Genomic DNA, 25,556 nt, shown 5'->3' on the forward strand with positions numbered 1-25,556 from the left:
AGGTTTCATAGAAGTCAGGTGATAAATTTCCATCAATTAATATTATATGCTTATCAGACATGCTGTTACATGTGGTAATTAATACCATTGCACTACGAAGGTGAGTGTGGAATTCTCCTAAAGCAAAATGAACAATGATGGAATGCTTTTACTGAGCTAATGTCATATGAATCGGGAACTCGTGCTAGTCTGATAACAGTCGGGTAGCAGGGTGTGGAAGAGCTGCAGGCAGTGCTGCTAACACGGAGCCTTGGGGATGTTTCCTGATTAGCAGACCCCAAGAGTGGGGCAGGGCCATTGCTGCTTGAAGGATAAATAGAGGGCATTGTCTTACTATCTTTGTTTACCCAACAGTAAGCCCAGTGACTGGCATGTAACCAGTGTTTCATAACTATTTTCTGAACTGAGATGTTATTTGGGCAAAATGTGGGTTCCTGTATCTTGACTTACTGGGATAGATATGCACCATCCCCCCTTCCGAGTCCCTCTGTCAACCTACATTCCCCTTCCCTCACACCTGTCTACCGAGGACATCATAAGCTCATGAAACCTATCCAAGTCTGGAACAAGGTCTGAGATGCCCTCATCAGATGGGATTTCATAGGCCAGCCGTGTGGCTGCTTTGAGTTAGTCTGGAAGTCCCTGAAAGCTCCAGTGCTGTCACCCAGGGGGCAGGGTTTTAAGGAGCAAACAGTAGAGTTCAAGGGACCCGAACCTGGAAAGAAAAAGGGCCCTGTGCTGAGTCCTTATGTGATCAGGCAGGAAATAATCTCGCATTGGTTATTTTCATTTAAGGTAGCTTTTATGCTTTCTCTTGCTCTTAAACAAACAAACAAACAGGAATGGGACTCATAGGAAAACATTTAGATTTTTACAAGATGAAAATATACCTGTTAGGATCTAGATTTCTTCTTTTTCAAGTTTGCTTTGTATTTTTTTCTTTTCCTTTTTATAGTTGACTGGTTATCAATGAAATATTTGCTTTAAAATTTGGAAGTACATGACAGTGTAAAGAAGGAAGAATAATCACCTATCACTTAGCATGTATAGGTAGCTATTATTACATTTTGACCCTGTTTTCTTCTAGTAATTTTTCTGTGCCTTTGTTCTTAATTGGGTAGGATACTCTTTTTTTCTTTTTTTTTTCTTTTCCTCACTCAGCTCTGTATTATTACAATTTCCCAATGCATGAAAAAAACATTTTTATGATCATACTTTTAAAATTACAGTACCAAAAAGTTACCATGTAATATTCCACCTTAGGACTGTGTCACAATTCCTTCATTATCCCTCTTTTGTTGGGTCATTTAGGTGGTTTACAGTTTTTCACGGTTGTAAACAATTCTGCTGTAAACATCTTTGGGTAGCTCTGCCTTAATCCTGATTATTCCCTAAGGTACATACCTATACTTGGCATTACTAGGTCAAGGACTTAAATGGTCTTGACTTTCCTGATGCATATTGCAGGCTGCTTTCCAACTGGATTGCAGCTGTTCGCATGTCCATGAGTAGTGTTTGAGGAAGCCCGTCTCCCTACTCCCTCATCCATATTCAGCATTGGTTTTGTAAGTTTTGCCATTTCCATGAATTAAAAATAGCATCTCATTGTGTGGTTAAATATCTATTACGTAGTTATTTGTTATTTATATATTTAAATTTTTTATGAGTAATGTGTGTTCCTGTCGTTCTCCACTTTTTCTATGGCAGTGGAATTGCTGTCTTTTACAGAGCCGTGGAAGCCTGCCTGGGGAGTATGCAGAACTAAATTCAATGCTGGTTTTTAGGGCCACTGGCTTAACTCCTGCACTCTAATTGTAGGCACCCATGTGGTCACTTTCCTTCCTTATCCAGGGCAATCTTGTGGCCTCATGGAACTCGGCAACACAGCAGGATCACGCTCTACCAGTTTCTCTCAGGAACAGGAAAGGGCTTGTGTATGAGGTGTGTGCATTTGGCGTTGCTGTTGCAGGTTCACAGTCATGCTTGTGGTCTGTGCACTGAGCAGACCTCTGAAAAGACAGCAGGTGCATCATGAAAAATAAAAAGGCCTGTGCTTACTTAATGCTTTATTCCTTTTTTTTTTAATACTCATCCAAGGCTATGCTTTTATTGTTTTTGAGAGAGAGAGAGAGAGAGAGAGAGAGAGAGAGAGAGAGAGAGAGAGAGAAGCATGGATGTCGGAGAGAAACATCCATCAGTTGCCTCCCATAAATGTTCTGACCTGGGGTTGAACCCCTGGAACCTAGGAATGTGCCCTGACTGGGATTCAAACCCGTAACCTTTTGATGGATGGGACGACATTCCAACCACCTGAGCCACCTGGCAAGGGCAATGCTTTATTCTTTTAAAATACTTTCTCATCTTCATTGCCTCACTCTTTTAGCTGGAAATCTTCCCTTAGTGTTCTCTAACAAGTTTGTTGATTAAATGGATCTCCTTATGTGTAGGGTCTGTGAAATTTATCTTTGCTCCCACAACTCAAAATGTAATTGCCAGTGGATATGAGCCAAAGATCCTACCCATCAGTATTAGCTTATGCCTCTTTTAGGCTGGGGTTCACGTATGGCCTTGTTCTGCCCCATCCTGCTATGACTTCATACTGTGAACTTCACATTGTGAAGTTTCAGGTTCTTCTGCAGAGAGATGCTTGGAGGTGCAGGGGCTGCCTGCAGGGGTATCGGCTCCTTTACTGGCCAGGAGGTGCATCTTAGTTTTGCTGCACCTGGAGCAAAGGAAGCAGGGAGAATGGTGGTGGCGGATGGAATTCACTGGAGGAAGGACAGTGGTCAGAGCATAAGGATGTAATCCTGAAGGATATATGACTTCTTTTTTTGAGCTGCAATTTTGAACTCTTGCCATCTAAATTTTCCATTTTGTCCATAGTATACCTTTTGTTTTTAGGGCAGCCCCCATTTACATACAGTGAGGGCTGACCTTCTCTTTCTCCTTGAGCTTTGAGAGCAATGCTTGCCTCTGGGTGCCCACAGCAGTTGGGGACTACTTGTCTCATTCTCACTATAGCCTTACTGGGGACTCCGTTAAGCCTCTGCCAGCCAGAAATTCCATCTGTCTTTAGTCGTGCACCTCGTCCTTCAGTTAGAAGGACTCAGGCTTCCTCGGACACAGGGTGGTTGGAGCGCAGATTCAGTTGGCTCTCAGTTGAGTAACGTCCTTCCAGTAACTGGACCACAACCATGTAACTTCCCCCTCTTCCCCTCCTCACATACAGAGCACACCAATGGGGGCAAAACCCACTCTGGGTTGAATTTCACCTTAAAACACCATAGCCCCCAATAATAGGAACTTTAAGGACAAAAACAATATAGAACCAAGGTCCATCTGGGCAGAGGTGACTAGAAGCATCATTACCTATTCTCTCCCAGTGCACCTGCCCCATATTTGTGTGACTGGGTGACAGGTGCATCCTCAGGACTCCAGCTCTCACAGTCATCACATCATTCTCACAACAAGGTAGAGGGCACCTTGGCCAGCCAGGGCCCAGAATGCTCCATCAGTGTGACTCAGGTACCTCTGCTGGAGATGGGAGAGGCAGCTAAGAAGCTAGGGCCGTGGGCCAAATATGAACCCCACTTAGTTCTAGTCTAATTTGTACCTTGAGACACCAGGAGTAAGTGACCTAGAGAAAGAGCCACTAAGAAACAGTGGTGGGGGACTGTGACACCTTATTTTTTGAGGTTTTAATTGCCATTTTAGTGAAATAAACACACTTTCACTTCAGTCTCAAACTGAACCTAATCACTGATAAGCCTCATAGCAGCATGAATGACTGATAGTAATGATAAGCATGGATTGGATTTTTAAGGGTTAATAACATGACTGGGAGGGGCTCGCACTGCTAGCTGACCTGCAGCTGTGAGGCTTTATTAGTCTGATAAGAGGCTATACCATTGCAGGGATGATTCTGGTCCAGAAGCTGACCATGACTCCCAGGACAACAGTAGTTGTTCCTAGAATCTCCAATTAGGTAATGTTGCCATGGTCACCCAATCTGGAGGAGATTGGACCTGCAGGAGAATACTGAAGGTCTGAGAGCCCACCCTCCAGCCCTCACCTCCCTGCCTTTTGCCTGTCCAATCCCCCTTCACATAGAAGATAGGAATTTTAGCTAGCTCAGTTTGCATACATAATACAGCTAATCACTGGTTGATTTGTGTCAGAATTTGCATTATTAAAGGTTCATTATCAAACAGTTTTATTGTATTTTTCAAGCAAGAAAACAGTCATAAAGTTTGAAGTACATTAGTTATACACAAATAAAGCAAAAAATAGTGTCAGTATCATCTTCTAAAGCTTTTGAGCATGCCCCCTAGGTCCCCTTCAAAATCTCTCCAATAGTTGACTTTGGCCCAATCTTGCTCTAATTAACCTTGCTGCTCCTCAAGCACCGGGCTTTCAAGATTAATGAAAATCTATTCCTTGTCCTCATATACCCTTGACTGAGGACACGTCTGGCCATCATCAGAGGTTGTCCTCCTGGAGCATGTGGCCTTGGAACGTGTCCCCACGGAGCAGGGGCAGGGACATCTGCCCGACCAGCCAGATTGGAGGCATCTACCCTGCTGTGGCCAGGCAGCAGATGTCCCTGTCAGAAAGCCCCTCCTGTCTCCATTTCATGCTCTGCTGGTAATCAATAGTTAGTACCCAATCAATGAGTGACTTTTCTGTTTAGTCAGTGTGATTGTTTCTCTGGTGAAATGTCCAACTAATTATGAAAAAAAGTTTTATAAATGCTCGTTAGTGTCCCAGGTTAGTCCTCTCCCCCACCCCCAAATCTTATTTGACCTATATAATGTGTTTAAAGGAGCTCTTCTGGTTCTTTGACTCCCAAATACTAGCCTTAGCACAGTTTTAATGGGAAAGTGCCCTTAGAAGTTCAGCCTTGGTTTCCAGGAATAGAACTGCAACTGTTCCGTTTTTAAGGACTCACCATCCCCTCATCATAGAATAGAAAGGAGCACTCAGATTTCCTCTCATTCTTTTGTACCTAAAGCTGTCTTATTGTTGAAATGTATCATGTAGAAATGAGAAGGAAAATGGCTTCTTTCTTTGTGCCATCTTTCTGTTTTATTCACTTAGACCAGGAATAACAAAATGATTTAAGCACACAAGAGAGATTCTATGGGGTGCTAAGAGGAGAAAGGATTTTGTGGTCACATTTGGGGTTAGAGAAAGCATGCTGTGGTTGATTAGTGATGTCTGTCATGGGCATGGAAGTGGAGGATAGGTAACTAAGTGCCATGTATTTGTTATCCCTTGCCAGGGTTCTTTTCCCAGCCTTATAAAGAGTTCAGCATTCTGGAGAAAGGGGCTGCGTGTAGATTCAAGAAGGAGTCCAAGGACGAAAGATAATTTTTAAAGGCATTGGGGGTCAGAGGATCTTCAGCTAAAAGGAACTGAAGACTCCACCTTGTTTAAGGACCCCGTAGTATTTATTAAACACAATTTGTCCCAAGGCAAGGTGGAAATATACACTTCAAAGGGTAAGGTATCAAAGGGTACAAAAGCATTGTCAGTTTGGGGAGTAGCCTACAGCTGTTCAGGTGTTTGGCCAACAGGAGGCAATAAAATGCCCTGAGCTCTCTGGCAGCAGACAATCCTATTCAGGTTTGGGGGAAGTGCTGTTTAGCAGTTTCCAACAGGTAAACTACATATGTGGCTCACCCTTGTTGAACCGCCCAAGTCCCATCAACCTTTTGATGGAACTCTTGTAATTATTACATGCTGGAATTGGTTCCCGGCAATCCCTGGTTCAGATCTTATAAAAAATCAAGTTCACACAAAGATGATAATACTAATCTAACAGTTAAGTTGCGCTTACTATGTGCCAAGCACTGTTCTAAGTGCATTATGTGTGTTAACTCATTTAATTCTCAAAGCAACCCACAAGGTTGTTATCAATGAGGAAACTTACAGATGAGGAAACTGAGGCACAAAGAGGCTAAGTAACTGAGCTAGGAAGCGGGAGAGCTGAGATTCCAAGCCAGCCTCGTTTCAGAGCCCATGTCCTTAGCCACTGAAACTCTACTGTCTTCTGTTGGCAAAGACTGTCTTTGCTTTCCCCCCAGGGGCTGTGTAGTTCAGAAGGAAATGTGAAATCCAGTTTACAGACACTGTTATTTTTGGGCCTCGGGCTCTAGAATAAAAGATAAAACAAGGTCTAGGGTAACCTTAGCAGTAAAGAGAGAGTGGCATTTGAACTTTCACCTTCCTCTCCAGTTAGCATTTCCAGTCTTTCCACCTCCACCAGCACTCTGCCTTCTCAGCTGAGAGCAGGTGAATGGGAAGGAAGGGAGGTGGGCATTTAAGGAGCAGAACAGGGGAGTCCCTTTGTCCAGACGACATGGCTGGGGACACTTTCTGAGTGGCCATTTTTAATGATCATTTTTGTATGAGGGCCACATCTCTCTATATAAAAGTCTAAGCAACTGAATGATGAGTCGACCAGTAGTTATGATGTGCACTGACCACCAGGGGGCAGATGCTTAATGCAGGAGCTGTCCCCTGGTGGTCACTGGGCTCCCATAGTGGGAGCGCCGCTCAGCCAGAAGCCGGTCTCATGGCTGGTGAGCGCAGCTGTGGCAATGCGAGCCTCTCCTGCCTCTGCAGCAGGGCTACCGAGCGCAGTGGCAGGTGCAGTGGGGCCGGGATGAGCAGGAGCAGCGCCTGCCCCGGCTCAGGTTCCTCCTCAGGAGCAGCTGCCTGCTGCTTTGTGCACTGCTACCTCCCTATGGGTATTGGGCCTAAACCGGCAGTCTGACATCCCTTGAGGGCTCCCGGATTGTGAGAGGGTGCAAGCCAGGTTGAGGGACCTCACCAGTGCACGAATCCGTGCACTGGGCCTCTAGTGTACATATAAAGAGAGATATGTTTTTAGTGAATAAAATGATATATCTTTCATAATGGCCAAAGAGAGTCCTTTTAGAACTGTTTATGTCTTCCTTAGTTGGTTAACAACAATGTATTGAGTACTATGCTATGTCCCATATTGTGCTAGTATTGTAGATATGGTGAGCCAAAAGAGACACGAGCCCTGCCCTCCCTGAGCTTACAGTCTACTCATCCAAATAGTGACTAAGTATAAGGTGCAGCTCTGGTGAGTGTTGCAGACAAAGGCCGTTGGTTCCAAGAGAGCAGCATGGCCGAGGTGGGCAGAGCATGTGGGGCCTGTGTCAGAATTTTGACTTAGCCTCAGGGCAGTAGAAAGCCACACTGGGGAGGAGGTTGGGGACTTTGTGTCATATAACCAGAGTTATACTTTCTTTTCAAAGACAATGTGACTACACTGGGAAGAACAAATTAGAGAGGGTGTGTAGGGACACTTGGAGGAGTCCAACCCAAGAGGCCACAACAGTTGGGGCTGGAGTGGTTTTGGTGGTGGAGTGAAGAAGTAGAAGGATTCTAAAGATGTTTGGAAGGCAGAGTTAGCTAGAGTTGATGATAGATTAGATGTGGGTGGTAAGGGAGAGAGAATGGGTAGGAGGATAGTCGTCTTATGCCAAGAGGTTGGGATGCTGGAAGAAGGTCAAGTTTGGAGTGGATGGTCAGCTTGTGTTGGAGGTGCTTTTGAGCTGTCTCAGAGGAGATGTCAAACAGCTACACTTTTTATTGTGAATATGTACTGGGTTGTAAATAAGGCCTGATGGACTATCCTGGGAAATCAAGTATTGGGGAAAATTTTTAAAAATCTATAATTTGTTGATTTAAAAAAAAAAGCAAGTAAACATATTTTCATTTAGAAAATAGGAATCTAACAATGACCAAGGAAATTAATAAAGGTAAACATCTTGCATAATTTCCCTAGTTATTTTCATTTTAGCATGTTTCTTTGGCAGTTTTTTCCCATAAGCATTCACATTTTAATTAGTTGTCATTATAATCTACATCCAGTGTGTAATAGGACTGTTTTCACTTACCATTATCCCAAATATTTTTCCTCATTCCTATATATCTCTCAAATGCTGTATTTAAAATATGTAGCATAGTATTTCATGCTTTTGATAAATCATGGATTATAAATTTCTAAGCAATTTCTCTATTTTGGATATTTAGTTGATTTTAAGATTTCATTATTAAAAGTAGTAATACTTCAATAAATATTGTTATACATATGTGCTTTTCGTAGGTGGCATTTTTCTTAGGTTGAATTCTTTTGAGTGGGATTAGCGGGTCAGAGCATTTGAATAGGTGTAAAGCTCTTGATGTGTCTAAAGGAAGATGTTTAGAACCACGGACAAGGCTGTGGAGTGCTCACCATAGAACAGAGTTGTGACCTCCACATGGGGTGTCATCACATTCCTTTGGATTCAGTAACCAGTGGTCCTAACCATATGAGTGAGTGTGTGATAAAGTCCCATGCCACCTGACCTTTCACCTTGCATTCTGTAGGGCTTGCTCTCTTGTTCACCTAGCCTGGCTCCGACTCCCCCCTCAGGTTTTCTCTTCTTAGGATAGTGCCACACATACTTAGGAACCAGTGGAAGCCCCTGAACTAGTAGTATCCCAAAGGGATCATCTAAACTGGACTGAACTTCAGAAGCCTTCAGGTTCTAAAAGATTGCAGTGGTGTTGCAAAGGGTGCTTAGGACCCCCATGGGTTTGGATGGGGTTCTCAAGACCTTCCATGACCCTGTCTATGCCTGTCAATCTGTCTTTCATTACCATTGCTTCTCAGCATATCACCTCTAGCATGCCCTAGACTCTGTTCTGGCCCAGGGTGATGCCTTGGTTGCATATACTCCTGGCTCTCACTGAAGTTGCTTCTGCACCCTCTGCCTTTCCAAGTCCTGCCTCTCCTTTAAGACTCTACACAACTTGTGATTCCTTCAGGTCATTGGCTCTGATTTTCCAACCGACTGTCCCTGTGCTGTGAACTCTTACAGTACCTTTAGTCCTCATTCCAGGACTTAGCACATAAGTGTAAACTTTCTGGTAAAATTTGCTTTTGAATTTTTTACCCTTCTGAAGGGCAGGAAAAAATGTCATACTCTCCCCCCAGACCTCTCCGAGTCTAGCTTTAGTGCTGAGTCCTTTGCCAGAGTTCAATAAATCTAATGTGACCCATTACATCAAAATATATGTGCTACGTGAGGCAATGTGAAAGCGTTCTAGCCATGGTTATGCATTTTTAATATAAATGCCCATATTCAAAAGTTGTTGAGGATATTAAAATACTCATAGATGGACCATATTCAGATATTCCCCATCTGGTTGTGGTTTGGTGTGATGGCAACAAATTAATGCTGGAAAACAATGGTCACTTTTCTTTTTAAAAAAATATTTTTTATTGATTTCAGTGAGGAAGGGAGAGGGAAAGAGAAAGAGAGATAAACACCAATGATGAGAAAGAATCACTAATCAGCCGCCTCCTGCATGCCCCACACTGGGGATCGAGCCCGCAACCTGGGCACGCACCCTGACTGGGAATCGAACCGTGACCTCCTGGTTCATAGGTTGTAGCTCAACCACTGAGCCACGCCAGCTGGGTCACATGGTCACTTTTCATTCCTAAATCCTTGATATACACTGGGATGGGAAGGATGATTGGTGGAGGAGACCAGGGTGCATGAAGAGTAGTAGCAAGCACTAGAGTATCTGTCTGGGCTCTAAGAAGGTGAGTGTCTTTGGCTCCTGGGAACAGTGCTTGAACTGTAGTGAAATGATAATGTTCTTGAAAAGTTGGTTTTAATGTGACCCTGCTGTCTTTATGATTCACTTTACTGATTGGCTCTTCAGTGGAAGCCACCCAGTCCCCCTGGAAGCTGGAGCTTCCCTTGTTCTCCAGGGATGGCCTGGCACAGTGGGGACCCTCTGGCTAGGAGGCAGGAGCTCTCAGGCTGGGCTGGCACTGCCTCCACCTACTGCACAGTCCTGCCTAAGGCCAGGCCTTAGCACACTCATTTGCAAAGTGACATGTTCGCACAGCCCATCTCTAGGCTTTCCTGTAAAAGATCAAAACCACAATACTTGAAACTGTCATAAGAGGGTAAGCTTTGGTGTTATTTCTAAATAAAAATGAGAAGCAGGCTCTTTGACACATTTAATGACATGTGTTAGCATGTGTGTAGAACTTTACACTTAACTTGCATTTCTTTCTTTCTCTCTTTATTTTTTTTATAGCCAAACATCATGTCAATGGCAACAGAACAGTTGAACCTTTCCCAGAGGGAACACAGATGGCTGTATTTGGTAAGATATCAACTCTGAAAGAAAACCCAAATCGTGTGCAAAGACTAGTGCCAAATTTCTGAGTTTTAGCACGTGTCCTCAGGGCTTCAAAATCTGGGCTCTTCTAGATATGTACAAATCATCGGAGCCAACCCCTCCTCCCCCCCAAACTACTGAGTTTTTAGTATTACTGGGATCAGAAAAGCTTATTCTATATATTTTAATATGCTTTCCCCCCCTCACCTTGCAGACCAAATATCAAACTGTGTATTTGCTACTTCTTAAGTCCACACTGTGAATTAACCTGGTCATTTAGGGCTTGTGTTTTTCTTTGTGGGGAGGGTTTTTTTTTTTCTTCCACATTGATATATAACTTTGTTGAATTCTGGGTGGAATTCAAGTAGTTTTGAGTTATTTCACAAAACTCAGTCTAGTTGAATGACCTCTGTCTCCTCCATTATGAATTGAGCATATTCCTTAGGAGAAAACATCTATCTTCTGTCTATACTAATCTATATTTATAAAAGGGACGACGATGATGATGATAATAATCATCTCATCATAGAGCTTTATTCACAGATCTTCCCAATTCTGTGGCCAAACAGTGCCCCTGGCCTGCTTGGTACTAGGACTGTCCTTCAGAAACGAAGTTTCCCCCTATATCAGAACAGAGGGAAATGTGCTAAGACAGGTATTATTTTACATTTCCCAATATGACACGAAACCTAGTGTCTCAGGGTTGAAAAATCTAAAAGACAAAAACAATCTTCAAAAGGACCCTTTGAACATTGATGTGACATTTGTGACCCCTGGTGACAGGCACTGTGCTGAGCCGACAACTTAGGTAAAATGGCCTCACCTGCACTTCATTCCTCAGAGAGAGTTACGAGTCAGATATCTGGCACACATTTTTAGAGTGTGCATTATGCTTAGTTCTTAAAAAATCAAATCCTTCATTTAAATGTCTGAGTATAATAATCCCTAACCACTGATATTTCAAAAGGTGACAGCCCATACGGTGCAAGATGTACAAATGCCTGGCCAGGATGAGCTCTCTGTCTCATAACTCTTCAACGGTAAATCACCACTGATTGCTAACTCTGAGTCCAGCTCTGGGCTTAAGGAAACATTTTATCCTGAGTAGGCTAATATAGATATGGGTTGTCTGAGGCTAATTTCCAGCTCAAAGAAACTTCAATGCTAAAAGCAGTGATACAACAAAAGCCCTTGCAAGAAACTGCCATCTAGAGCAGGGCCAAAGGCTCATCCTGCAGCAGGCAGTCTCTGAGAAGCCCACTGTGACGGGACAAGGGGTGTGGTGTTAAAAGAGATGAATCATGTGCATAATTTATACAAGTACAGAATGTAAAATAGAATATTTTTTGACATCTAAGAATTTTTACATTATTAGAACTGCAGTTTGGCTCTTCCAGATGCTTAAATTAAGGTTCCTGTTTTGGTCAAGAATATGATTGCATTTTATGTTAATGTTTTAAAACTGTTCTCACGTACATTACTTATCCACCTGGCCCGAAATGGAGTGAGGAAGCGGTTGGTTTTGGGGGTGGGCTTCTCTCACTCTGGGTTGTTTATAGTTATACTCAATTGGTTAAATTAAGTATAGCACTTAGCTCTTTGGCCTATGTTCTAGCACCTTGCAAGGCTGGTAGGATTATGTAATTCCCTTCCCAGAAAGGTCAAATGACTTATCCCAGATCACTCAGCCAGTGAGACAGTGGAGCTGGAATTGTAGCCCTAGTCTGACTGACCCTGAAGTCCACACTCTTTTAACCATGTCCCCAGATTCTTGGCACAGGTTGAAGAAGCCGTGGGAGAGTCTGGTAGATTCACAAGTGCCTTTCAGCTGGATCCATGCACAAAAGTGTGATTTCCAGCTAAGCCAATTTGGCAAATTGATTTGTGAATTTCTATGCATTCCCAGGGTGCTCTGAAGGGCTCTCGAGCCACAGCTTTTGCTTGTAGTGACATCTCCTACTATTTATCTTTCCTGTTGATTTTAGTAGCATGTATTATAGAGGAGAGTGTCTTACATATACTAGTACTTGACTGTGAGTTCACTGAAGCAGCAATAGCACTTTCTATTTGTCCAAACTCATTCTTCTCTCTTGGAGGTTTTAATATTTTATGCCAAAATTGCATCACTAATTTCATTATCTGTTGCTTAATCATTTGAATGTACCATGCTGTTGAAATAGGAGCTTTTAAATTTAATCCACTCTGAAAGTGGCCATTGAACTGCCAGTAGGCATTTATATTGGAGTGGCTACTGTAAGGAAGGGTAGAGTGAGGGACAGGGCATGCTCCATTGTGAAAAATACATGAATATGTTATTGTATCAAGTGACCAGAGGATATATACACGGTGTCCCGAAAAACTGCATACACATTAGGAATGATTATAAAGTCAGTGTTTATTAACATACAGTTCATTTTCAAAATTTAAAAGAATCTACAAAAATGAATAATTTTTTTTGTCCATGCCTATTTTCAAACTGATGACCATTCTGGTCCAGGCACTGCTGTTAACGCAAAGCAATGGAATCACAAACATCAAGAATCATTTAGTTCAATTGATTGTACACCTTCCATTCATTAACCATACACCTTTAATTCATCAACTGTTGCTGGTTTTGTACCGTAAACTTTATCTTTTATGTACTCCCATAAAAAAAGTCTAGTGGCACTTTAGGATAAAATTTATTTGTTCAAAGCATAGTCTGGCTTCACCCATTATTTCAAATTAGTTAAACCTGAAAAGGAGTGAAAATTAAGAGAGTCATCAACTGTTAAAGTGTGTATATATTTTGGGGGGATACCCTTTAGATTATTTCCTAGTTTCTGGCCTATAATCTTCACAGCTTGTTATTTTTATTATTATTAAGGCAGAAGGTGTGTGTGGTTTTTTAAAAATATATATTTTTATTGATTTCAGAGAGGAAGGGAGAGAGAGAAAGAAAGAGAGAGAGAGAGAGAGAGAGAGAGAGAGAGAAACATCAATGAAGAGAGAGAATCATTGATCGGTTGCCTCTTGCATGCCCCATACTGGGCATCAAGCCCGCAACCCAGGCACATGCCCCTGACCAGAATCGAACCTGGGACCCTTCAGTTTGCAGGCTGACGCTCTATCCACTGAGCCAAACCGGCCAGGGCCTTCACAGATTAATTTTAAAGTAAGATGTTCATCTTATCAGATTTTCTTTGTGGCCCATTGGTGAGTCCTTGTCTTGATTTTCTGTGACCACAGTTCTTTAGCTTTTGTGTTGCGCTCTCTCCTCTGCACTTTAGGACAATGATAATGAAGGTAATAGGCTCTGCTCTCCTATGGGTTTCTCCCTGTCTGTGTATGATGCTCTCTTTCAAGTCAGTGGGAGCCCTTTTTTTACAAGCTGGAGAAACAGAACCGAACATTTTGCAATTACTTAATGCCTTTGTTCCTGGTAGCTGAGAGGGCCCTATGGCTAACATCCCTTTAATCCTTCACCGGTCCTGTGAAGTTGGCTTTATTGTGCACCTTTAGAGACAGAGAAACTGAGTCACCCAAAGATGAAAGAAATCTGGTCAAGTAGAGGGAATGCTTTCTCAGGCACGGGGACATCCACATTACATTTGCCAGCAGGCTCTACCTGACTCAGAACGGTCTCTCGGCTCCCAATAGCTTATTGAAAGTGACAGCCCGTTGGCAGAGGCCACTCCGTCCATGCCGAGAGCACGTGCTACAGCCTCTCTGTGGTGGTGGTTCTTAAGCACGGAGCAGCGTTACATTTTATTAAAAATATTCCATGGTCAAAAGATTTATCTTTTCAAAATAAAATAAGAGCTTATTGAGAAGAGTGCAGAAAAGTTGGGGTTGGGATTCCTGTCTTAATTTGTGAAGTTTTTAGTACAACTTAAAAAAACTGAAATTACAATTTTTTAAAACTTTAAAGTATGGTACTTGACCATAAAATGTATCATCCAAAGCAGGATACTTTTGAGAGTGAAAAGGGTGTTGTTAAAAATGGTCCTATATAATAAAGAGCTAATATGCTAAATAGATAGGACGGCAGAACAACTTTCCAGAATGACCTTCCAGAATGACCAGTGGGCGGGACCTTGGGGCTGCGGGACCGTGAGGCAGCCGGGCTGCGAGGGCCGAGCCCCTTGCACGAATTTCCCTATAATGAGAATGTACATTATAAAATATTGTGCCGAGTAATAAATACACATTGATTAAAGTTGAAATTGAAAAGCAATGAAATAAGATATATAAATGGAGGTAAACAAGTGGAAAATTAAATGCAGTAGACTTACATTATATATAATATATATTACAGTATAACACCAGTAGTTATATTAACTTCCCAGATTTTACTCAATATATACTGTTATATTTTTTCTGAATGACTTGAAGTTATTAGTTAAGTTATATTTATAAAACCATAGCAATCAAATAAGAGATGGGGAATTGATCTGATTATACTCTTGCAATTTTAACATTGTACTAATACTGTCCAGTGATGTAAGGTAATGAGCTCTCCATCATTACAAGTATTCAAATGAAAGAGGTCATTCCTAACCAATCGAGAAGTGGGGCTAAATAGCCTTTCAGATCCTTTCTTCTCAATAAATGAGAATTTACTTTGTTTCAGAGTGTTAAACCTTTTTGAAAAACAATTACTACTTACTCTAAATTCTTTGATCCTACCATTTAGAAACACACATCTAGGCTGTTTGGTGAGAGGTAAGATTCTGCCACGAGAGATCATCATGTTCAGGAATTGATACAAGGGACAACAGCAGAAGTGCCTCAGCGAATTCCTAGGGTTGTCATGGGCTTTTTGGATTCCAAGAGTCTGAGAGCAATAGCTCTGTGAACTCAAATTCCTGCAAAACCCATTTTCTCTGTCAGGTTCTCTTAGGGCTCTCCAAATAAGAGGGAGTCAAAGACAGCCAAGACATCATGAAAACGTGCTGATGATCTCGTTGCACACGTCTGTTTATAGCCAAGCTGCCAAGAATTTGCTAGCCTCTTTCTTGAATAGCTTTGTCAAGGACTGATCCCAGGGCAGGGGCCATGGCTGTCAGAGGCCCATACACGCAGCTCACTCTGGGACTCACCTTCCACCCCAAGGGAGAATGAGCTCAGTGACTGTAAGATGAACCAATCAAGACACCTCCCCTCCCCACTTGAATTGGAGGTGATTTTTGAAACAGCCACAGTTATTTTGTCTGCCAGCCAAGAAAACAGCATTGAAAGCAGCAGGCAATATGTCAGACTTCAAAGGAAAATATATTGGTGTCTCATTGGCTTGAATCCAACATTATGTTGGTAAATAATCAAATCCCAGTGTGGCATATTTCTCCCTGAACCTTGACTGAAAACTACTGAAGACCATTCTGTGGGCTGTGGAGTGGCAGTCACTCATTCTAGGGAAAAGCCAGAAAGAATGACTTTGAAATGTGTTTATAATTAACCAAACAATCTAAATTCACAAGGCTGTTAGAACAGCAGGCTGCTAACTGGTGCAAAGTTCTTAAGTGATGAGATACTTGGGGAAACAAAAATGGGCCTTCTTCCCATGGTAAGCTGACGCACCTTTAAGGGACAGTAATTGGTCATTTGGAGCCATGTTTTAAGATGCACTTTATCTTTTTTTTTTTTTTCATGTGTGTGGTGATCTCAATATTTATTTTCTTTTTGAGTGCAGAGAAGTCAGGTAATATGGGAAAGGAAAGAGGAAGAGTCCTTTCCAAGCCTGTATTGAAAATCCCTTTTGATTTGTATGGCAGTCCACCTGATCCAAGAGAACACAGCTGGAGTCAGAGAGGGTGTCCCGGTGTGGGGAAGGGTGGAAATATATAGAGAGAATGGAAGCTGGAATGTGGGTGGGGATTTCTGTGCTTAGAGAATGGAGCTAAAACCATTGTAGAGAGGAATAAATCAAATGTTTGTTAAAGTAATACTTCACTTCCTTAGAGACCACGTATCCATCAGCCTCAGCATTGTGGAATGCATGTAAGACCCAGAAAATAAGTCCCCTCCCCAAGAAAAAAAAGTGTGGAGAAGTTCTAAAGAATTCAGAATTCACGGAGGTCTTTGTAGTCAGATAAATCTTGCTGGGTGACTTCAGACAAGTTTGTGACTTCCTCTAAGCCCCATTCCTCATCTATAAAGCAAGGGGAAGAATAATTACCTCATAGGGTTGTTGTCAGAATGTCATGAGTCATCAAGGCATTTAGGATAGGGGTGACAGTGTGCTGTCAGATCTCAGACACTTCTGCTCACAGGACCAGCCGGGGAGGTACTCTTTGAGGAGGCCATCTGCTCTCCCAGTTAGAGCTAGCTGTGATCAAGGCCCCAAGCAGGCGGCCCCAACATTGGTCCGTTCCATTTGATCCATAATCTCTCTGCATTAGACCTGATGATTCCTTTAACTCAGGGATTTTGAAGGATAACACACAGCATTAGTTGAGAACTGATCTAATACTGCCTGGGCATGGGCCAGCCCTTGTTAAACTTTCTGTTAGGTCCACTCTCATCACTGGCCTAAGTTAAATTAGACTGATGGCTTCCTTCTGAGTCAGTACAGAGCTCTCAGAAATACCAATATTTCTTGTTTGGCCTCAACTATAGAGCTGGTCAGTTTTAGCTATTTTTTTTTTCACTATTATCACTAGTATACAGTGACTATCCATTTGACCAACTTTTAAAAGTTTTGAAAATGAGAAAGATTTGTTTAATTTATTTTACAAGTACAGCAGAAATGTCTATAGAGAAAATATGCTCCAAAGGATGTGCAGGAGAAACAGCCATGTTTCTACTGTTCCTCTGTTAATTAACATTTTTAGAAGAGAAACATAGATATGGAAAACAACAAAGCTAAAAAAGTTAATTGTTATTCAGTTTAACTCAATCAGCATGTTTAAGAAAAATACTGAGCTTGTGTTGCAGATAACATAAAAAAGAATATTCTCTCTCTTCCTTTCATTCTTCCCAACCACTTATTTTCGGCCTTGTTATAAAATGAAATAAAGGAAAATTAAAGTATATACAAGAGATGGCAAAGTAACACTTACTGGATTTAAGTAAATGTTAGACTTGAGAAAAATATGAGAAATGAAATATACGAAGAATGCATGCCACAATTCAATATAACTGATAGAAGTTGGCCACAAATTTGCCTCTATTTTCTGACAGATATGTAAAGATCAGTTAGTTGTATAATTGGTTTCCATTTTTAAAAATTGTGGTAAAATATACAAATATAAATTTTACTATCTACCCTTTTTTAAATGTACTATAGAATTAAGTACATTCACATTGTTGTGCAACCATCGCCACCACCCCCCTCCTGAACTTTTTAATCTTTCCCAACTGAAATTCTGTATCCATTAAATACTAACTTTCCATTTTCCCGCCCCCTAGCCCTAAGCAACCACCATTCTCCTTTCATTCCTGTTTTAAGGCTAATATTTCACTGAATGTAGATATCACATTTTGTTTATCCATTCATCTGTCAAAGGACACTCTGTTGCTTCCACCTTTGGCTATTGTGAATAATATTTCTATAAACGTGTTTATAGATATCTCTCCAAGACTTTTCTTTTTAAAAAAATATGTTTCTATTGATTTTAGAGAGAGAGTAAGGGAGATGGAGAGAGAAACATCTATTGGCTACCTCCTAAAAACCTCCTATCGAGCCCACAACCTGGGCATGTGCCCTCATCAGGAATGGAACCGGAGACCTTTTGGTGTATAGGATGATGCTCAAACAACTGAGCCACAATGGCCAGGGCCAAGACCCTGCTTTTAATTCTTTTGGCTATATACTTACAAGTGGAATCACTGGATCATATAGTAATTCTATGTTTCATTTTTTAGGAACTGCCATACCATTTTCCATAATGGCTGAACCATTTTACATTCCTATCAACAAAGCACAAGGGTTTCAATTTCTCTACATTCTTGACAACATTTGTTATTTTGTTTGTTAATTACCATTCTGATGGTGTGAAGTGGTGATTGGCTTCAGTTTTAATGATACTGAAAATCTACATGCTTGGGGGAATCATAAGATTTCCTGATTCTAGAACCAGAAAGAAATTTCTTTTCAAGGATATTAATAAGGAGGACACTGTGTAATGTAAGGCAGTAAATGGTACAGCTATAATAACCTTGGAGTGAGCAGCATGAGGAGACTTGTGAGCTGTTGGTCACACTGCTCCTCTCTTTGGGTTCCTGATATCCACCAGGGGCAGTTTGGTTCACATGCCCTTCTGGGTACCACAGTGTGCTTCTCTGGCAGGTAGGCTCTGGCTTAACCTAGAAGTTACTTGTCTTGTATCAAAAAGAGTCAGTGGACTAGTTGTCTTTTAGGTAATGTTCTATCATTGTTATTTTTCTCACGATTTTAAAATATATTTATTTTTTAGTTCCTCATTATGAAAACTTTCAAACATAAAAACAGAGAGACTACTATAATGAAACCTCACTCACTCAGCTTCAACAGTTATCACTTAGGGCTGAATATGTTTCATCTGTATTTCCACTCACTCTCCTTCACCCCAGGTTATTTGAAAGAAAATCTGAAATATAATATAATTTCAACCATGAACATTTTTGTATATATCTCCAAAGAGCAATTTTTAAGAAAACACACCACACTGCCATCATTGTACTAAAAATAGTTCCTTGTTATTATTGAATATCCCATGAGTCCATATTTCCATTGTTGTCTCATAAATGTTTTTTTTTTCAAACTATTTGCTTGAATCAGGATCCAAATAGAGTCCATACATTTCAACTGGTTGATATAAATATTCAGTCTCTTTTAATCTATAAGTTCATCTCTCTCTTTTCCCTTGCAATTTGTTTGAAAAATTAGATGATTTATTCTGCACTGTTTTCTTCAGTCGGGGATTGAATGATCATGTTTTTCAGACCCCTGTATTTTCTGCAAACTGGGAATTGGAAGCCTGATCAGAATCCATAGGTGTAAACCATTCAGGAGGCATTTAATAATCAGTTGTCTCTCTTTTGGTGAAGCCATTAATGATCATTGCTTAGATCTATTATTTTATTAGAGGCTGCAAGATGATAACATTTTAATTCTAGCATTTCCCTGTATTTATGAACTGGGATATTTCTATAAAAAGAAACTTCCATTTTATCAACTATTTAGTACCTTGACATCTAGTTTGATTAGAAAAGCAGCTTCATTTCTCCTCATATTTACCATTTTGCTCCATGTGTCTGAGCATGGATTAAATGTATATTCATGACTCAGAAGCATACATAGGTATAGTTGCTTAAGTCAAAAGTGATTTAACAAGTGATGGAAACATCTTTATTTGGACTGAATGACCATTTTCACTTGTGCATTTAATGAAATTATTGATATTTGTAACCACTTGCTCAAAGGCTTGAAAATATAATCACAGGAGACAGATTTCCTCAACAGATTTGGGTAAAACAAAGAAGTGGCACATAGTCAGGTGGCAGAAAGTCATGTCTCCGTCAAAGCTGGATCTAAGGAGCAGCCTTATTCCCTCCTGTTCTCGCCTCCACTCTTGTGACCAGGGGACATGCTGCCATGTGGGTCTGGTCCTGAACCTCAGTGTCCCAGGATCAAAAAGCCAACTCTAGGAGGACCTGAGGGCTGGAGACCATCTTGCTTCTAGACATGGAATGCTTTCAAAATATTGAAATGATGGAAATGGATAAGCAGCCAAGAAATGACAAATCCTCCCCAGGAATGTTGCCTACCATAAAGACGAACAATTGGGCTGTTTCACCTGGGGTGTTTTTTCATGCTTTGGCTTCATATTGCGAATGAGTTAGAGGGTACATGGAGACATATTTATTAGAGTGCATTGTCCATACTTTCTGCCCTCCAATTTTCACAGACTGAGTAGGTAAAAACTGTGTGCAGTTCTTATTGCCAAACATTTTGGGATTCAAGAAGGAGAGCTCTTTACTGACGTACTTATTTTTAAAAAATCTCATTTTATTTTTATTATTATCATGTATATTTTTGATATGTTTGGAATGATGCTGTGTATAAATAAAGTAAACAAAATTAAAATAATTTTCAAGAATGAAATTTCTTAAGTCCAATACAATGTAGTTATTTTTTAGGGCAATCAAAATCCAGCAGTGCCAGTTCTGTTGTTTCTAGGGATAACTGGAGATGTTATCACTGAAAACCTAGGAAAGTGGTATTCAATTCAAGCAACATATTTGATCCACGCTGAGAAACAGTTGTTTAGCTCAGCATACCTTTAGCCAAAATAGTGTGAACGATGAAAGACTCTGTGAACTTTTCCTACATTCTATAGAATTTAGTGTCTGCAGTATACCAGGAGCTATTGCACAAAACACTTTTTGTCTTCCTCTTTTGTCAACAATGCCCCAGGACTTAGACAAAGGATTATCATTGACCAAGACCAAGTATCTTCATTGAGCCCAAAGACATTGGGATCAACAGTGATGATTGCCAAATGGATGTCTTTCTGCTGTAGGCCTCACCATATATTCTTCCAAGTCTCAGCTGCAATTCTAAGACTCATGATAAAATAGAAAGAACTCATGATAGTTCATCGTAGACCTTATCATGAACAAACCCAAAAAGATATTTTAAAAATACGCTTACTGTAAGACAAGTGAAAATATTCTCACATGACATTCCAGAATCAAGCTTTCTCAGGAATCAATGCTATTTCTTTTGTGGGAAAAAGACCACATTTCTGATCTCTCAAACTATGCAATCCTTTGAATCTCAAATGTCTTTCCATGTGATGACCCTTTTCTGCTTTCTTAATTTTCATAATATTGTCACTTGTCAGGTCAAGAGAAAATACCTCCAGTGGCAGCCTGCATCCATCTTGCTTAATACACCCATGTATTCATTTAGTTCTTGGAAGAACTTATTGTCACCCTCTGTCCATCAGGCTTTTTCTTCCTTGGTGTATGACCTTGGCCCAGATGGTACTGACATTTGCATTGGGAAGAGTTTGTATTCACCTCATAGGGAACATTAATGGGAGAGAGTTTGGGGAAGGTCATCTGGGAAAATTTTAGGAATATGATAACACTAGGAGCTTAGAGAAGGACCTACCCAAGGAACCAATGAACTGAACTGCCATGAAGGCATGGGAACTGCTTATGAACATTCCTTTGTTTAGGCTGAAAATTTGTGATTGGTCAGTATGTTCTTTGGCCAGGTCTTACCCAAACAGCTTTATAGTAATGTGCAAAAGGGTGACCAGAAGATGGAAAAGGCCTCGTCGGCATGGATTCAGCATCTGCCCTTGCTTTCCCATCTGTAAAATAATTAGAGCTGGATTCCCAAGCATATAGCCTGTGTTTTAATCCTGATACCAGTACATAGGTCTTCAGTGACACATAAACAGCTGGGCAAGTGCACCAGCTGAATGACAAAGAGCTTTTCAATTGCTGTTAATGCATTGGTAACGGGACTAAAAATTTTGTCCCTGTTTTTTCTTTTCCATGTAGGACTTTTTAAATCTACCTAGCAATGAAATGTCTGTAAAAATACCACCACCAGCAACAACCTTTATATTTGTGAAGTAATTTTCCCATTATAAAGTATTTTCATATATATAATTTTATTTGTTTTTGTATTTAACTCTGAGGTAAGAAAACAGAGGCTCAGAGAGATTAAATGACTTTAGGGTCAGGCTACTAATTAATGGCAGAACTGGGTCTAGCGTTCAGATAATGTATTCAAGTATTAATCAAATTGTTCATTTATTGCAGCAGGAGACAAACAGAAACCCTTCTACCCCTCAAAGAATTTACACTCTAGTCGGGTAGGACAGTAAATAACTATCTAAAGTATATAGTATGGGATTTTACAGTGTGATAAGTGCTGTGGATTAAAATGGGGAGGATAGTAGGAAATGCTAGGTTGAGGTTGGGGGTTACAATTTAAAATAAGGTAGTCAAGGAAGGTGTCAATGAAATGGTGATATTTAACCCAAGACCTAAAGGAAGTTGTCATGCAGAGATCTGTAGATAAAGCCTTCTAGGTAGAAGGAATATTTAAGTGCAAAGGCCCTGAGGCAGGAATGGGCGGGGCATGAGGCCTGTGTGTTGGGGTGTAATAAGCAAAGGGGGGTGGGTGGGGAGGAGGGAATAGTAACAGAGGTCAGACATTAAGAGGAAGTTAAATTATGAAGTAATTGTGTTAACTGTGGTATGTACACTGTGGAAAGCTTTTAGAGGATTTTGGGCAGAGGAGTGACATGACATGACTTTTTTTTGAAAGAACCACTTTGGCTGCTATAGTGAAGATAATATGTTTAGGATGATGAGTAAAGTAGCAGGGGTACCATTTAGGAGGCTATTGCTTCCTAGTCCAGTACTTTTGACTTGAATATTCACTGCCTTTAATTAATAATAATAATAATAATAATAATAATAATAATAATAAATCTTCACACCTTTTTGTGTCTCAAATGCTAAATCTTCATAGTTTGAGCAATTCAGGGATTAGGGGTGCTGGCACCCTGTGCAGTCAAAAATCTGTGTATAAATTTTGACCCCAAAATTTAACCACTAACAGCCTACTGTTGATCAGAACCCTTACTGATACCATAAATAGTTGATTAGTACGTATTTTCTATGTTGTATGATTATATACTGCATTCTTCCATAAATTAAGCTAGAGAAAATAAAATATTAGGAAAATCATAAGTAAGATAAAATATATTTACAGTACTACACATTTGTTGGTTTGTTTGTTAATCCTCACCTGAGGATATTTTTCCATTGATTTTCAGGGAGAGTGGAAGAGAGAGGGAAAGACAGAGAGAAACATCAATGTGGGAGAAACACATTGATTGGTTGCCTCTTGCAGGAGCTGCAACCAGGGCCTGGGCCCAGGAGGAGCCTGCAACCAAGGTATGTGTCCTTGACTGGAATCAAACCTGGGACCCTTAGGTCCGCACGCAGACGCTCTATCCACTGAACCAAAATGGCTAGGGCAGTACTGTACATATTTATTGAAAAAATCTGCATATAAGTGGACCCATGCAGTTCAAACCTGTGCTGTTCAAGGGTCAACTGTATTTTTTATCCCTGTGTATTAAGAATTTAAATGGCCCTTTTAAATAACACATTAGCTAAAACAGATACAAATACTTTGTGGAGAGTATTTAGCTATTATTATTGCTTTACTTACAGATCAATACTGCTTGCATTTTTAGATGGAATTAAATCACTCAGAATCATGTTGAATGTGTGCATTGATTTCATTCAAAGTGAGTTGCTCCACAATGCATTGAATGGTTTAGAAGCATTTCAGATTGTATTTCTGGTGTACATAAAATGTGGAATGGAGCACAAGTCAAAGAAATGTAGTGATGAGATTTAAAACACAAAATCAATGCTTAAAATAAGACTAAAATTTGTCAGTGTAGTAAATCAACATTTGCATTAATCTCTTAACTCTTCTAGCTCCAAAAACTCTTGGGTTGGAATGTCTGACATTTGTTATCAGCCAAATTTGGGTTTAAATCCTAACTCAGTTGATTTATTAAAAAAAAACACACATACAACTTTTCAGAGAGAGAGGGAGGGAGGGAGATAGAGAAACACTGATGTCAGAGAAACATCAATCAGTTGCCTCCTGTACACTCCCCGATCGGAGATCAAACCCACAACCTCGGTTTGTGCCCCAATGGGGAACCAAACCTACAACCTTTTAATGTATGGAACAGAGCTCCAATTAATTGAGCTGTCTGGCCAGGGCTCAGATGATTTCTGAACTTGCACAAGTTTCTGAACCACTAGCTGAGGATAATTTTATCTCTTGACAAAATATTTTTTAAAAATTCTGTTGTCTGCAGGGACTGGAGAACAACCAAATGTTGGTCTTTGGGCAGAGCCTAGGAAAAACATAGTTCTTGAAATAAGGAAAACAAACTTGGTAAGCACCACATTTGACCAGGTTTTTCTTTGAGGTCAGTTCCCAGTTCCTTATAAAAAAAGAGAAAGCAAGTAGAAAATGGCTATCATACTAGGCTGGAGAGACAGAGGTTGAATCTAGGAGCTGCTAGAGTAGCTAGAAATCAATGGGAAACATTCTGGAAGGAAGGAGCAATAGAGGGGGAATCCCAACATCTTTGCACAAATTTCCCTCAAATCTGTGGTTTACTTTATACATATACAATGTGATACTCCAAGGAAACCTGGAGAAAGCAATTGATAAAATGCTGAAATTTCAGCACCTGCTTAGTTCTTGCAAAGAGCTGGAGTTCAAGTCCTGCTAAGTTAGAAAGACATAAAATTTTATGTTTTTTTCCGAAACTCCTAAGTGTAAAACCAGGATAAAGGGTTATATCATAGGGCTAAGGGGAAAAAGCAAAATAAGCCCATTCTTATAAAATCTAAAACTAAGCTTCCATAGGATCAAGACGACCCACCAGTAATTTAATTGCTTAACAGAACAAAATTCAACATTCTCTGGAAATAAGATGACAAAATCTAGCACATATCATCCACAGTGTTTAGTATGCAATAGAAATGATTGGACATGTGAAGAAACAAGAAAAGGCAAAAGAGAAAAGCTAATAGAAGCAGGGTCAGAGATGAGTCAAATGTTGAAATTATCAGACAAGGACTTAAAACAGATACATTAAAGAATTTACAGGACAAGGTAGACAGAATGGGTTAACAGGGAAACATTAACAAAGAAATGTAAACTATAAAAATGAATGAAATGGATTTCTAGGACTAAAAACTATAGCACCAAAATAAAACAATTATTTTTGGATAGACTTAACAGGACATTGGATATTGCATAAAAAGGGATTGGTGAACTTGGAGACAGGTCAGTAGAAATTATTCAAACTGAGGGTGGGAGCAAAAAAATGTTTTTTAGAAAATTGAACCAAGCCTTGGTGATTATGAGATAATGTCAGTTGGTTTAATGTATGTATAATTGGAGTGTCAGAAGGAGCCCAGAGAGATACTGGGAGATATATATGTATCTATATATCTATATATCTATATCTATATCTCCATAAATTTGATGAAATATTATTGGAGATAGTCAAGATGAATGCCAAATCTGGAGGGTCAAAGGCAAGGATCAATTTAGGAGCAAAGAGTTTGGAGTGAGGATAGAGATGAAATAAAAATAGATGACTCTAAAACAGGAAAGGTCTATCTCACTTAGTGACCACCCCTGTTCTCACTTCCATACTTCAACTCCTTTTAGAACATGTTCCTCCTCTTCTGGTTCCACGGTGGCATTGTGTTGAGATGAACTCAGATCTGGGTTCAAACCTTAGCTCTGCCTCTCACTAGCAAATCATTGCAGTCTGGATTATCATTTGTTAAATGGA

The 25,556-nt window shown here is 40.3% G+C and overlaps 1 protein-coding gene across 5 annotated transcripts in view; it reads left to right on the plus strand.

The window, feature by feature from the left end:
* Nucleotides 1-25,556, plus strand: part of MSRA (methionine sulfoxide reductase A) — a 431,326-nt gene that overhangs the window by 193,120 nt on the left and 212,650 nt on the right. For all 5 annotated transcript variants that reach the window (XM_054717623.1, XM_008150757.3, XM_054717619.1 and 2 more), the window contains one exon: nucleotides 10,138-10,206. In XM_054717623.1, the coding sequence (XP_054573598.1) occupies nucleotides 10,194-10,206 (13 nt within the window). In that variant the 5' untranslated portion in view covers nucleotides 10,138-10,193. The remainder of the gene's footprint in view (nucleotides 1-10,137; nucleotides 10,207-25,556) is intronic.

This window comes from Eptesicus fuscus, chromosome 6 (assembly GCF_027574615.1).
Source record: "Eptesicus fuscus isolate TK198812 chromosome 6, DD_ASM_mEF_20220401, whole genome shotgun sequence".
Lineage (NCBI taxonomy): Eukaryota > Metazoa > Chordata > Mammalia > Chiroptera > Vespertilionidae > Eptesicus > Eptesicus fuscus.